General features: G+C 34.5%; 1 protein-coding gene across 2 annotated transcripts in view; it reads right to left on the minus strand.

Annotated features, from left to right (window-relative positions):
- Positions 1 to 15654, minus strand: part of SCAF11 (SR-related CTD associated factor 11) — a 72496-nt gene that overhangs the window by 18688 nt on the left and 38154 nt on the right. For both annotated transcript variants that reach the window (XM_068559840.1, XM_068559839.1), the window contains exons 5-7: positions 15086 to 15163; positions 11776 to 11876; positions 9795 to 9856 (exon numbers count right to left, since the gene is read on the minus strand). In XM_068559840.1, the coding sequence (XP_068415941.1) occupies positions 9795 to 9856; positions 11776 to 11876; positions 15086 to 15163 (241 nt within the window). The remainder of the gene's footprint in view (positions 1 to 9794; positions 9857 to 11775; positions 11877 to 15085; positions 15164 to 15654) is intronic.

Genomic DNA, 15654 nt, shown 5'->3' on the forward strand with positions numbered 1-15654 from the left:
AAGAGTTTGAGAAGGATAGGTGTCAGCTCTTCTCTAAATGTTTGATAGAATTCACCTGTGAAGCCATCTGGTCCTGGACTTTTGTTTGTTGGAAGATTTTTAATCACAGTTTCAATTTCATTGCTTGCGATTGGTCTGTTCATATTTTCTGTTTCTTCCTGGTTCAGTCTTGGAAGGTTATACCTTTCTAAAAATTTGTCCATTTCTTCCAGGTTGTCCATTTTATTGGCATAAAGTTGCTTGTAGTAGTCTCTTAGGATGCTTTGTATTTCTGCGGTGTCTGTTGTAACTTCTCCTTTTTCATTTCTGATTTTATTGATTTGAGTCCTCTCCCTCTTTTTCTTGATGAGTCTGGCTAATGGCTTATCAATTTTGTTTATCTCCTCAAAGAACCAGCTTTTAGTTTTATTGATCTTTGCTATTGTTTTCTTTGTTTCTATTTCATTTATTTCTGCTCTGATCTTTATGATTTCTTTCCTTCTGCTAACTTTGGGTTTTGTTTGTTCTTCTTTCTCTAGTTTCTTTAGTTGTAACGTTGGATTGTTTACTTGAGATTTTTCTTGTTTCTTTAGGTAGGCTTGTATAGCTATAAACTTCCCTCTTAGAAAGAACTGCTTTTGCTGCATCCCATAGGTTTTGGTTCGTCGTGCTTTCATTGTCATTTGTCTCTAGGTATTTTTTGATTTCCTCTTTGATTTCTTCAGTGATCTCTTGGTTATTTAGTAACGTATTGTTTAGCCTCCATGTGTTTGTCTTTTTTCCGTTTTTTTCCCTGTAATTCATTTCTAATCTCATAGCGTTGTGGTCAGAAAAGATGCTTGATATGATTTCAATTTTCTTAAATTTACTGAGGCTTGATTTGTGACCCAAGATGTGATCTATCCTGGAGAATGTTCCGTGCGCACTTGAGAAGAACGTGTAATCTGCTGTTTTTGGATGGAATGTCCTATATATATCAATTAAATCTATCTGGTCTATTGTGTCATTTAAAGCTTCTGTTTCCTTATTTATTTTCATTTTGGATGATCTGTCCATTGGTGTAAGTGAGGTGTTAAAGTCCCCCACTATGATTGTGTTACTGTCAATTTCCTCCTTTATAGCTGTTAGCAGTTGCCTTATGTATTGAGGTGCTCCTATGTTGGGTGCATATATATTTATAATTGTTATATCTTCTTCTTGGATTGATCCCTTGATCATTATGAAGTGTCCTTCCTTGTCTCTTGTAACATTCTTTATTTTAAAGTCTATTTTATCTGATAGGAGTATAGCTACTCCAGCTTTCTTTTGATTTCCATTTGCATGGAATATCTTTTTCCATCCCCTCACTTTCAGTCTGTATGTGTCCCTAGGTCTAAAGTGGGTCTCTTGTAGACAGCACATATATGGGTCTTGTTTTTGTATCCATTCAGCCAGTCTGTGTCTTTTGGTTGGGGCATTTAATCCATTCACGTTTAAGGTAATTACCGATATGTATGTTCCTATGACCATTTTCTTAATTGTTTTGGGTTTGTTTTTGTAGGTCCTTTTCTTCTCTTGTGTTTCCCACTTAGAGAAGTTCCTTTAGCATTTGTTGTAGAGCTGGTTTGGTGGTGCTGAATTCTCTTAGCTTTTGCTTGTCTGTAAAGCTTTTGATTTCTCCATCAAATCTAAATGAGATCCTTGACGGGTAGAGTAATCTTGGTTGTAGGTTCTTGCCTTTCATCACTTTAAGTATATCATGCCACTCCCTTCTGGCTTGTAGAGTTTCTGCTGAGAAATCAGCTGTTAACCTTATGGGAGTTCCCTTGTATGTTATTTGTCGTTTTTCCCTTGCTGCTTTCAATAATTTGTCTTTGTCTTTAATTTTTGCACTTTGATTACTATGTGTCTCGGCATGTTTCTCCTTGGGTTTATCCTGTATGGGACTCTCTGCGCTTCCTGGACTTGGGTGGCTATTTCCTTTCCCATGTTAGGGAAGTTTTCGACTATAATCTCTTCAAATATTTTCTCTGGTCCTTTCTCTCTCTATTCTCCTTCTGGGACCCCTATAATGTGAATGTTGTTGCGTTTAATGTTGTCCCAGAGGTCTCTTAGGCTGTCTTCATTTCTTTTCATTCTTTTTTCTTTAGTGTGTTCCGCAGCAGTAAATGCCACCATTCTGTCTTCCAGGTCACTTATCCGTTCTTCTGCCTCAGTTATTCTGCTACTGATTCCTTCTAGTGTAGTTTTCATTTCAGTTATTGTACTGGTCATCTCTGTTTGTTTGTTCTTTAATTCTTCTAGGTCTTTGTCAATCATTTCTTGCATCTTCTCAATCTTTGCCTCCATTCTTATTCCGAGGTCCTGGATCATCTTCACTATCATTATTCTGAATTCTTTTTCTGGAAGGTTGCCTATCTCCACTTCATTTAGGTGTTTTTCTGGGGTTTTTTCTTGTTCCTTCATCTGGTACATAGCCCTCTGCCTTTTCATCTTGTCTATCTTTCTGTAACTGTGGTTTTTGGTCCACAGGCTGCAGGATTGTAGTTTTTCTTGCTTCTGCTGTCCGCCCTCTGGTGGTTGAGGCTATCTAAGAGGCTTGATGGGAGGCTCTGGTGGTGGGTAGAGCTCTTGAGACTTTTTGTTACAATCCTAGCACTGCTTTGAAAGTTTCCTTGTCTTCTGTTAAGAAAAAAATACTCTAGGCACATCTTATTTATTTACTGTCTCAAACCTGGAAACAGTCATTTATTTCAAGGAGGCCTGGTTCTTTTATTAGGAAATGTTATTTGGAGAACACAATCTCTGCATCAGAGTTGGGTCACAGTGATTTCTTATCAGTTAGAAATTTTATTTCGGAATTACTGAAAGAGCTGTTTTTGACCTTGTAGTCGGCTGAAGGTGTCACCCCTGAGACCCCCTACCCCAAAATTCATGTCCACTTGGAACCTCAGATTATGACATTTAGATATACGGTCATGGCATACGCAATTAAAAGTAAGATTGACATGAGATCATACTGGATTAGAGTAGGGACTAAATCCAATGAGTGTGTCCTTATCAGAGACAAACAATGATACAGAGGGAGACACAATAGTAGAGACCATATGAAGACAGAAGCAGAGATTCCAGTGATGCAGCTACAAGCCAAAGAATGCCAAGGATTGCCAGGAACCACCAGAAATTAGGGAAAAGGCAAGGAAAGAATCTTCCCTAGACCCTATGGAGGGAGCATGGGTCTGCCCACAGCTTGACTTCAGACTTCTAACCTCTAGAAGAGTGAGGAAATAAGTTTCTGTTGTTTTAAGCCACCAAGTTGTAATGAATTTTTTACAGCAGCCCTAGGAACCTAATATAGACCTAGGTACAGTTTTTAATTGACTAATAAAAGTGAATATATAGGCATAATAAATTGGTTAAGGCATTCATAAAACTTCTTTACATGCAAAATCCAACTTTTTCTAATTACTTTTCAACCCAAGTTTGTTGATGACCATTTTTCACACGATATCATCCTGTATGCTATCAAGAACAGTGGTGATTTGTGGAGAATACAGTCAATAAATTATGTAATATCTTTGTATGGTGACAGATGGTAAATGGATTTATCATGGTGATCATTTTGAAATGTATAGAAATATCAAATCATTATGTGTGTACCAGGAACTAACACAGTGTTGTAGGTCAATTATACTTCAAAAACAAACAAACAAACTCATAGAAAAAGAGCTCAGACTTGTGGTTACCAGAGATGAAGGGTGAGAGGAGGGGGAATTGATGAAGGTAGTCAAAAGGTGCAGACTTCCAGTTATAGGATAAATAAGTACTAGGGATGTAACATACAACATGATAAATATAATTAACACCACTGTATGTTATACATCAAAGTTGTTAAGAGAGTAAATCCTAAGAGTTCTCATTACAAGGAAACAAATTTTTTTCTATTTCTTTAATGTATGTATATGAGATGATGTTCACTAAACTTACTGTGATAATCATTTCATGATGTATGTAACTCAAAACATTATGCTGTATATCTTAAACTTACACAGTGCTGTATATATCAATTATTATCCCAAAAAAACTGGAAGAAAAAAAAAGAACAGTGGTGATTCCTCAGGAAATCCATACAAGAACTAAATCATTGGTGCTGGCCTCTTATATTGGCCTGCAATTAAGTATGTATTTAATAGAATTCGCCAACTTATGACTTTCTTGGGAATGTTGGTGCATGTGTCTGATGAATTTCCCCCAATTCTCTCTCAGTTAGAGGTGTAGGGGTTAAGAAAATTCCAGGATTATCTATGGATCTTCTCCCAAATTTCTGCTATCTATTCTCCAGATTTAATGACAGCACTTTGTATGTTCATACAGTCACAGGCAGTGACAACTATGCAGCTGCTTGGTCAACAGTGATCATACGGGACAAAAGATAAGATAGAATCCCACTTCAGAGATGCTAGAATGGAGGGGAAAAAAAAAAGGGTTCTCCGAATTGATCAAGTAAGGCGTATACTAAATGAGTCATAAAGACAAAAAGAAATACAACCTGAGAAAAAAGAGACAGCTGTAGAATTTTTCTAACAGGTATTTAGCTTGCTATCTTTTTGGAATAACTTTTACCAAGTTTTCCTAAAATGGTTTCACCACATTGTAATCCAGTGAAAAAAAACCTTTAATGGTATCTTTTTGCATAACATTACTCCTTATAAGATAATATGCAGAAATTTTAGCTTTATTGCTCAACTCTCTATGACAGCCTCAACCTTCCTTTCCAGTCTTATTTCTGATCATGGTCTTTATTAACATTTTTGCCCAAACTCGAGAGTGGGGAAAGAAATGATAACTGGAAGAAACCATCAATTTGACTTAAGCGCCAAACACTAATTCACATATCAACATGAACCAATTACCACTAAAACAATCTAAAGATGAAAAAATCTTTTGCATATGACATGCAAACATCCATATTTTTTCAGCGTATCTCTACTTGGTTGCAGAGTAAGCATCTTACATGTCCAAAAGAGAAATCTTTATTATACCATCCCAAACATTCTATTAGCCTTCCCCATCTCAGTAATTGGCATCTCCATTTTAACAGTTGTTCAGGCCAGGACTTTAGTCTCACCCTTGACTTCTTTACCTCACATCCAATTCATCAGCAAATCCTTTTAATTTCACCTCTGAAATACAACATTTACAGAATTGAGCCACTTCTCACCACTTCCACTAATATCTTCCTGGCCCAACCCACCATCATCTGTGGCCTGGAATAAAGCCACCAAACTAGTCTCTCAGTCCTCCTATGAGGACCTTGCCCTCCTATGAACTATTCTCTCCTTAACAGCCAGAGGTCCTTTAATAATATGTCAGTCCATACTATCCCTGAAAATGCCTGCCATTTAGGAGGCCCTAAATGACCTCCCAGCCAATGGCTTAACTCTTCCTCCTCCATCTACGTAACTCAATTGTTCTAGTCATACTGACCTCCGTGCTATTCTCTGAACATACCATGATTGCTCCTGTCTCAAGGCTTTTGCACTTGCTCTTCCCTCTCCTGCAACACTCTAGATACATTTATGGCTTGATCCCTTACTTATTCTAGATTGCTGTTCAAATATAATCTAATCCAAGAGGCTTTCCCTGATGCCTTATATAATCACCTCCAGAATGTCATCATCATCCTTTGTCCCTTTACCCTACTTTATTCTTCTCTGAAGCACATATAACACCTGTCATATTATACATTTATCTCTTTATTGTCCACAAAACATACTCTGTTAGCAAGCACTTTGTCTCTTTTGTGCATTACTACAACCCTAAGAGTCCAGAGCTGCTTCAGAGTCTGTTGAATGAATGAGTTCATCTCAATTCCCTTTTGCTCTCCTAGTATGAACTTCTCATACTGAGTATGTGCTGAGTATGGATTTAGAATTTACACCTGAATAATCTTCATTAAACACGATAACTAAATGTAAGCTAACTATTTCATCAGGTACATAATCTATCTCAATGCTGGAATAAAAACTGGCTAAGTAAGATGTATTAAACTCCACAAGTAAAAAGCAACATCACGGAAAAAATCTAAATGGGTAATCAGTAAGTACCCAATACCCTTCAACTCAATCCAGACTTGTTCAGTTAAGACATCTGCTCATAATTACATGATAGGTATTAGTACTCTTGTTCTACCCACTCATAATGTATAAGGAATATTCTGCCTATCCTAAACCAAACAAATGACTTCAGGCATCTTAACATAAGCAGACATGGCATTAAGTTACAGGCCTTGGATAATGTTAACCTTCTGGCAGGAAATATGTTTTTTAAGAACTATAATTTAAAATTACCTATTCAAAATTTTAAAACTCCCAACAAACAAAAGTCCAGGACCAGACGGCTTCTCAGGTGAATTCTACAAAACACTGAGAGAAGAGTTAACATCTACCCCTCTCAAACTATTCCAAAAAACTGCAGAGGAAGTAACGTTTCCAAGGCCAGCAACCCTAATACCAAACCAGACAAAGATATCACAAAAAAAGATAATTAAAGGCCAATATCACTGGTGAACATACACCCAAAAATACTCAACAAAATAATGGCAAACCAAATTCAACAGTATAGTAAAACAATCATATATGCCATGATCAAGTGGGATTTATCTCAGGGATGAAAGAATGGTTCAATATCCACAAAACAATCAATGTGATACTCATTAACAAATTGAAGAATAAAAACCATATAATAATCTCAACAGCTGCAGAAAAGCTTTCAAAAAAAGTTCAACATCCCTTTATGATTAAAAACTCAATAAAGTGGGTGTAGAGGGACCACACCTCAACATAATAAAGGCCACATATGACAAACCCACAGCGAACATCACACTCAGTGGTGAAATGCTGAAAGCATTTTCCTCTAAGATCAGGAATAAGACAAAGATGCCCACTCTCGCTACTATTATTCAACGTAATTTTGGAAGTCCTACCCAAAGCAATCAGACAAGAAAAAGAAACAAAAGGCATCCAAATTGGAAAGAAAGAAGGAAAACTGTCACTGTTTGCAGATGACATGATATTATATGTAGAAAATCCTAAAGGCGCCACCAAAAATCTACTGGAACTCATCAATGAATTCGGTAAAGTTGCAGGATATAAAATTAATATGCAGAAATCTGTTGCACTTCTCTACCCTAACAACAAACTATCAGAAAGACAAATTAAGAAAACAATCCCATTCAAAATCCCATCAAAAAGAATAAAATACCTAGGAATAAATCTAACTAAGGAGGTAAAAAGATCTGTACTTGGAAACCTGTTTAAGACGCTGATGAAAGAAACTGAAGACAACACAGATGGAAAGATATATCATGTTCATGGACTGGAAGAATTAATATTGTTAAAATGACCACACTACCCAAGGCAATCTACAGATTCAATGCAATCTCTATCAAAATACCAATGGCATTTTTCACAGAACCAGAACAAATAATTCCAAAATTTGTATGGAAACACAGAAGACACTGAATAGCCAAAACAATCTTGAGAAAGAAGATTAAAGCTAGAGGCATCATATGATCCACCAATTCCATCCCTGGGTATTTATCCGAAGAAAATGAAAACAGTCATTCAAAAAGATATATGCACCTCCATGTTTACTGTAGCATTATTTAAAATAACCAAGATATGGAAGCAACCTAAGTGCCCATCAATAGATGAATGGATAAAGAAGATGTGAGATACACACACACGCACACACATATTCCACACAATGGAATATTACTCAGCCATGAAAAAGAATAAAGCCCTGACATTTTCAACAACATGCAAGGACCTACAGGGAATTATGCTAAGTGAAACAAGTCAGACAGAGAAAGACAAATACTGTATGATATCACTTATGCAAACAAAATCATAGAAAAAAAGATCAGATTTGTGGTTACCAGAGGCAGGTGGTGGGGGAAGGAGGAACTGGATAAAGGAAGTAAAAAGGTACAAACTTCAAGTTATAAGATAAATAAGTACTAGGGATATAATGTACAACATGATAAATATAATTAACACTGCTGTATGTTATACATTAAAGTTGTTAAGAGAGTAAATCCTAAGAGTTTTCATCACAAGGAAAAAAAATTTTTTTTCTATTTCTTTAATGTTGTATCTATATGAGATGATGAATGTTCACTAAACTTACCATGGTCATCATTTTATGATGTATGTAAGTCAAATCATTATGCTGTACACTTTAAACTTAGTGCTGTATATGTCATACATAATTTATATATGTAATATACATAAGTTATGCACATAATTTATATACATAATTTATATATATATGCATAATTTATATATGTATATATATTTATATAATTTATATACATAAATTGGAAGGAAAAAAATTAGGTATTCAACTGGCTTACGATATCCACTGAAAACTTGTTTAGTATTTCATATTCTGAATAGTAAAACAAATTCTCAAATCCAAATGAATCAAAGATTCTTATAAATGGCCTTCACTATATTGAAGCACTATAGATTTAAGATTTGCCTATGTTTTTCTCTCTAAAAATAAGTCCAGGCAGGAGATACATACTTAAAGGAAATTACAGTAGTCTTAAAACTAAGATTATCATAGGGAGAGTACGCCAGATTATCTAGAGAAAATCTATAACATCATTTACTCTTCCTTAGCAGTAAATTTTATATCAGATCCTAGAATTACCAAACAAAGGCTATTCATTAAAAAGGATGCTATTCTACAGCAATGACACAGAAAAACAAAGAAGTTTTGATACCTAAAGTTCTTTAACAAAAGAAAAATGCTTATCTAACCATAAAGTCCTTTTAGTGAAATTCCACTTTAATAGTAAATTATCAAAGACAGACATTCATTAATCTGTAAATCCGGGGTTATCTATAACCCTGAGATCATGTTAATTCAAATAAAAAAGCCAATAACAACAACAACCAAACCTGGTATTTATAAAAAATGAACTTGATTATCATTTAGTTTTAAGAACAATGAATTCATTAATTCTTTCTATCTATAAATAGAAATTAATTATAACCTGGCCTGGAAAATAAATGCTCACTTCTCCCTGCTTACAATTAGCCTATAGTAAGTTGTTCTTTGTAACAAGAATAAACCGCTTGAGCTCCAAAGAGGAGTCACAAAGCACTATAGTGTCATTTTTATCAGGCCCTGCTGCAAAGCTTTCCTGTATTAGAGAACCATACACTAGACAACAATAAGAGACAGGCATATTTAACTGCTCATTTAGATAAATATGTAAGAAATGCTTTACTTCCAAATAAAGTTTCAAAAAAAACTTTAAAAGTGTGGCTCAAAGCCAAACCACCACTTCCTCTGGGAACCATGAATTAACTTCTCACTGTCACAGGCTTCTCTTGTTACTGCTTACAGTTATTGGCCCACAAGGTATTTCATCTCAGTTCCCATAAGGACTTCTGCACTAATGAGTGGAGTAGGACCACAATGTAGGTTGCTAACCAAGTAGCTGGAAAACATCCTTTTCTCCTTTTCCTTCCCAACATACATGCACACACACACACACACACACACACACACACACACACACACACACTCATTCACTCTCCCCTTCCCTCCTTACAGCTGAGCATGAAAACAAAAAGGGCAGGAAACAGTATAAATGACTCCATGAAAGCAATTTATGTAGGACTGAATATAGTGTACAGAGTTCAGTAGAGTTCTGTGCATGACTATTTTCCAAGCCAAAATATTACTTACAAGAACTTTGGCACAAGCATTAAAGTAAGAAACAAAAAAAGGTAGAACACACAAGTAAAAAAGTCACTTACTGTATATCATCTTCAAGTCATAAAGTTTTGCACTTAATAGATCTTCTCTTTTGACTTTTTTTCTGTAAACACCAATAAAGAGATGAAATAAGAGAAAACTGTTACTTTGCTCATTTATTTTCAATCCACTGCCCACCAAATTGAAAGTATTATGCACTGAGTTTTAAATTTTAGCAAAGAAAGCATGATTAGTTGGACTCCCCACTTAGTTGCCACTCCAATGACTGCAATGGAGATTCACTAACAAGAAACAAAACACTCTTGCAATCCCTTTCCCTGGAACTGGGAGAAAGTATCAGAAAGAGGAGTTTTACAGCTTTAGAAGGAAGAGGCAACACTGAATGGCATATTTTCTAAGTGCAGGAAATGAGGCATATGCCTTATAAACATAAGATTGAATGAGAGGAATTCTAAAAACATCCGAAAGACTCCCAAAAAAATGTACGGTAAAAATCTAATAGCTGACAGATTTTCCACCTTGGAAGAAATCATTAAGGGTATGACTTGGTGAGCAAAAGCAAATTATTATTTTGCATTATTATTTTGCATTACATCCCTATACCATCCCTCTACCACAAGTCCTTGAGAAAAAAGTTAAGCATGTGGACTACCTCAGCTCTGTTAGACCCACTGTATGACCCTATCACAGGTCATACAATGATGAGCACTGCACTCTCAGCACGAGCCAAGAGATTGGGTAATTCTGAAAAAATGTCTATCTATGACATTGTCACAGCCAAGAATAGGAGGTGAATCAATAATGAAGCTAGGAAAAGGTATTTCTTCACTATGCCTGGGGAAAATGTGCTATTTACTATATAACCATAAATGGAAGACTCAAAGCTGACTCAGATATAATTAAAAGAAACTGTAAATAAAATTTGCTCTACTGCAGTTATTAACTGGCTTTATGGGTGGGCTCTTGAACTGAGTGTTCCAAGAATCCCTTAAAATCTAAAAACTTCTGTCTCTAAGTCTGTTTTCGGATAGTAGTTGTCTATAGTTTTCTTCAGATTACCAAAGAAGTCTATAACTTCCCAAAAGTCTATAACTTCTAAAGAGCTACAGGGTTCTAAATTAGTGGCATGATTCAATAAATCTCAAGGAATATTGTTAACTGTTTTGGTAACTAATATATTTACTCTCTTAAGATATTAGTATTCTGATGAAATGTACTAATGAATCATAGATTTAATTATGACTTTGACAACTTCTGGACAGCTCTAAATATACTTCAGATCAAAAAGGGCTTCAATTTTAAATGTACTGTAACAAGTTATTTTAAGTATTAATAATAAATGAATTTCCAGTACACTACTAATTCAATTTAATTCAAAAATATGTTAATACCTGTTAAACCTGCATACTAAGTATTTCTAGGCAACTATGTTTTAACAATAGCAGTTAAAGAAACAAATCCAAACATGTTTAAAAATTTTTTTAAACAATAAACATTTGTTATAGTAGTAGCAAGTGTCTGCTATAACACAGAGAAACAAAATGAGAAAGATAATAAGTAGTTTCAATTACAACTGTCTCATGAAAAATGTTGTACTATATCTTTAGTTACTTTCTGTCCATAAATACTAGAGCAGTTACTCAAAATGTGGGCTGTGCACCAATGCTTATCCATATTGGTTTGTGATATGTACAAAAATGCATAAGCATTCAGAAAATTTTACAGAAATTTTACACTGTTGTAACTTTTATTGTACAAAAATATCGATCTAAAACAAATTAGGAAAAAACTAAAAAAAACTAATTCATCAAAGATAGAGGTCAAATAAATTATATTCTCAGATTTCAGCTGGTCCTTCCTTAACTTATCAAGGGTGTACTTTAAAAGAAGTAATTAAATACATTTAAACCTCACCTCCAATTAAATACAAAAAACCTCATTTTTTTAAGTACTTTTTTTTTTTTTACTAGCTATCTTCTGGTTCTACACAGTTGGATTCCACTTCTGAAGTTCATCACTAACCTCATACAGCTTTTAGAATTTTCCTGACAGGACAGCTGTTTCTTAAAAGAGCTTTCATTTTTCTTGTCATTTGTTTCTCTCAACTGTCTTTTTATGTGAACCTGTGAGAAAAAGCAAAATCACCTATTCAGACTGATAATCTGGCATTACAAATGATAACCTACACATTTCCCTTGAAAGGACAAAAAATTAAAGAAACAAAATTGTCTGAATGAACGTGCAGCCCAAATACATATGCTTATTAATTCAAGCATGCTAAACTATAAACTTAGTATGTGTGCTAAGCTCTGGGGAAACATAACAGTAAGAGAGGGGCATGGAAATAGATTAAGTGCTCATAACAAATATAAACACAGATCTTTGTATACATGTAGAACTGACTTTGAGGATATCAGAGAAGACTTTAATGAGTAGATGATTTATGAGTCGGTCTTCAAGAATGAGTAGGAATCTGTATAAGGAAAAAAATATTCTAAATGGAGGGAACACAGTTATAAGAAACAGTGAGAAGCCAATGCAGATGGGGAAGAAAAAATTAGCAGGATATGAAGCTGATACAATGTATTAGGACCAGATTGTAAAGGGCCCTGAATAAGAAAATAATTCTATAGGAATCAGAAGATAGAGTTTTAAAAGCATGTGAATGAGATGATCAAATGTGTTTTCTTTGGCAGTGATATGGAGAATGAACCAGTTAAGGAGAAACTATAAAAGCCAGGAAACTGGAAACAAGTTCTTATAACAGTGTAGATCTATACTGTATGAGACAATGGTCACTTGCCACATACTATTAAGCATGTGAAATGTGGCTGGTTTAAATTGAGATGTACTTGTAAGTGTAAAATATACACCGGATTCAATGAAAACAACAACAAAAGATAAAATCCTTCAATAAGAATTCTTCTAAAATATTACATGTTGAAATAATACACTAGATATGTTGGATTAAATAAAATACAAAAATTCAATTTAACTGTTTCCTTTTGGTCTTCTAATGTGGCTACTAAAAATTTTATATTATAGCGTGGTTTGTAGTATATTTCTATTGGCAGAACAGGTCTAGATGACAGCATGAGGGCCTACAAAGAGGTAATGAAGTGGGAACAAATTTAAGACATTGTGCAGAAGGAACAGGCAAAAATAAGACAAAGAGAAAAAAAATGGAAAACTCCCAGATGTTTTTGATCTGGGTGACTGGGATTATGGTACCATACAACTGGGGTTGGGGGACGGGGGCAGGGAATGAGATGAGTTTGGGGTCTGTTAATATTTTTGATTCCTTTGGTATTCTAGATGGAGATGTCCAACAAGTGGTTGAAAATATAAGCAACTATATATGACCCATTCGAGTTTAATTGTAAAGGGAAAAGGATAATAAAGATTCAAAAGAAGTAAAAGGGCAAAGGAAGATATTAAGAATATATGGATAATATCACACACAGAATTACCATATGACCCAGCAATCCCACTACTGGGCATATACCCAGAGAAAACCATAATTCAAAAAGACACATGCACTCCAATGTTCACTGCAGCACTATTTACAACAGCCAGGTCATGGAAGCAACCTAAATGCCCATCGACAGACAAATGGATAAAGAAGATGTGGTACATATATACAATGGAATATTACTCAGCCATAAAAAGGAACGAAACTGGGTCATTTGTAGAGACGTGGATGCATCTAGAGACTGTCATACAGAGTGAAGTAAGTCAGAAAGAGAAAAACAAATATTGTGTATTAACGCATACGTGTGGAACCTAGAAAAATGGTACAGATGTACTGGTTTGCAGCACAGAAACTGAGACACAGATGCAGAGAACAAACGTATGGACACCAAGGGGGGAAAGCGGTGGGGGTGGGGTGGTTGGGAGGTGCGGTGTGGTGTGGTGTGATGAATTGGGAGATTGGGATTGACAGGTATACACTGATGTGTATAAAATGGATGACTAACAAGAAGCTGCTGTATAAAAAAATAAAATAAAATTCAAAAATTCAAAAAAAAAAATATATGGATAATATCACACATGATAAGAAATACCTTTTAAGTTTGACAAAATTAGATTAACACTCCCCCAAACTTTTAATTTAAGTAACACTCAAACCCTATTAAATAAAACATAAATTTTTATTCCAAGCAACACAACAAAATTCACAAGAAGCAACAGAACAAAATTTTACAGAAGAATATCTTTGGAAGCTAGTTCACGCTAAAGAATCTTCAGCAACGTACAGTCTGGAAAAACAGAACATGTCTTTCAGAGAAGTGTTGCTTTAATTTTGATTATACTATCATACACATATATAATGTTTTATCTTTTCTCCAAGATATACACTAATTTGCATAGATGTCCAGAGTTACACAATTACAACATGCAGTATCTTTTACATACGTCATTTTATTTGAATTGCAATCTCATTTGTACCTTATGTCACTGAGACTTATCTGGAAAAAATATATCAAAACAAATTATAAACACCTACACTGAGAACATCTAATGCTTAAATAGTTTTATGTTGCTTACATGCCCCTTCCTATTCACAAAGATAGCAACCAAAGTGTTGGTGCTACTTGGGAAGTTTGTTTTTCCCATCAATGGCATCATATATGTATATATTGAGTTTTCTCATTTTTAACTGTATACCATTCCTGACTTACTAATGAGAACCTCAAGAAATCTTTCTTACACATTTCACTTTACGTAAATTACTACTTACTCTCTTTTCCTCTTTTCACTTTTTATTCATTAACTCAGGAATATGTTCCTATTTCTTTCTTCTTCTATTTGTAAGCCAAAAATAAATGTGAATACAAATCATAATCATGGTTCATAATCATAAGTAACATCAGCATGGTATGTGAATCTCAAGAATGTGATTAGGATTAAGCATTACAATAAAATTGTACATAACAAAAGAAGTCATCTGCCCATGACAACCCTGAAACCATGAGAAGTCCCTCTCAAGATCTTCACAAACCCCCTTATTCTTCTCCAATTAAACTCAGTTTCCTTCAAACACCAGAATTTAAGAACAAAGACACTCTTTTATATTTAATTTTATTTGTTTAATCTTCTCAACATTATATGTTTTTCATGAAAACATAATTTTCAGGTACTCTGGACTTAAGTTTTTGTGGGGGTTTGTCTTTGAATCTAATATTCCATTCAAACATTTTTTCAATGGAAATTAAACACATTAAACTTAAAGTTGAACAATTCACAAATATACTCAAACTGGAAATTTAAAGCAAAATCATCTCAATTAAGTTTAAACAGTTTGTTTTACAAAATAAAATCTAAACCTTACCTTAACACAACTTTCCAATGCACTGAATTTAAACACCGCCTGAAAAGGTTTCCGGTCAATAGGACATGAAGCCAGTGTCTGAAAAATGATGAATGAATTATAACTTTACGAATGTCTCTTTAAAACAGATCAAAATTAAACTATAACAAATGCATTTATGGTAAGTTTTTCACCAGAAGAGGAAATAATAGAAAAATAATTTTTTCTTCTTTCAAAGATAAAGATGAAATACTTTCCACCTGTATCACTCCACAAAGTAATAAATACCATAATTTTTAAAATTCATTCAAACGTTTACTGAGCACCTACTGTATGCTAAATAAGTGGAATACAACGATGAACAGAGAGATAAGATCTTTGTTATCAAGATAATACCTATTAAGACTTGCTGCACAGTTGAGTACTACAGCTATAATGAAAGGAAAGCTGGGCTGAAATCATTAGCTCTCTGATCCAAAGCACTTGAGTAACTCTAAATAAGCTGTAAAAGGAATGGCTTGGACAGGTCCCTTATAGATTTTAATATTCTGTGACAATATTTTCCCCCAAAATAATTCGAAATAGGCAGT

The sequence above is a fragment of the Eschrichtius robustus genome, chromosome 13 (assembly GCF_028021215.1).
Source record: "Eschrichtius robustus isolate mEscRob2 chromosome 13, mEscRob2.pri, whole genome shotgun sequence".
In the NCBI taxonomy this organism is placed as follows: Eukaryota; Metazoa; Chordata; class Mammalia; order Artiodactyla; family Eschrichtiidae; genus Eschrichtius; species Eschrichtius robustus.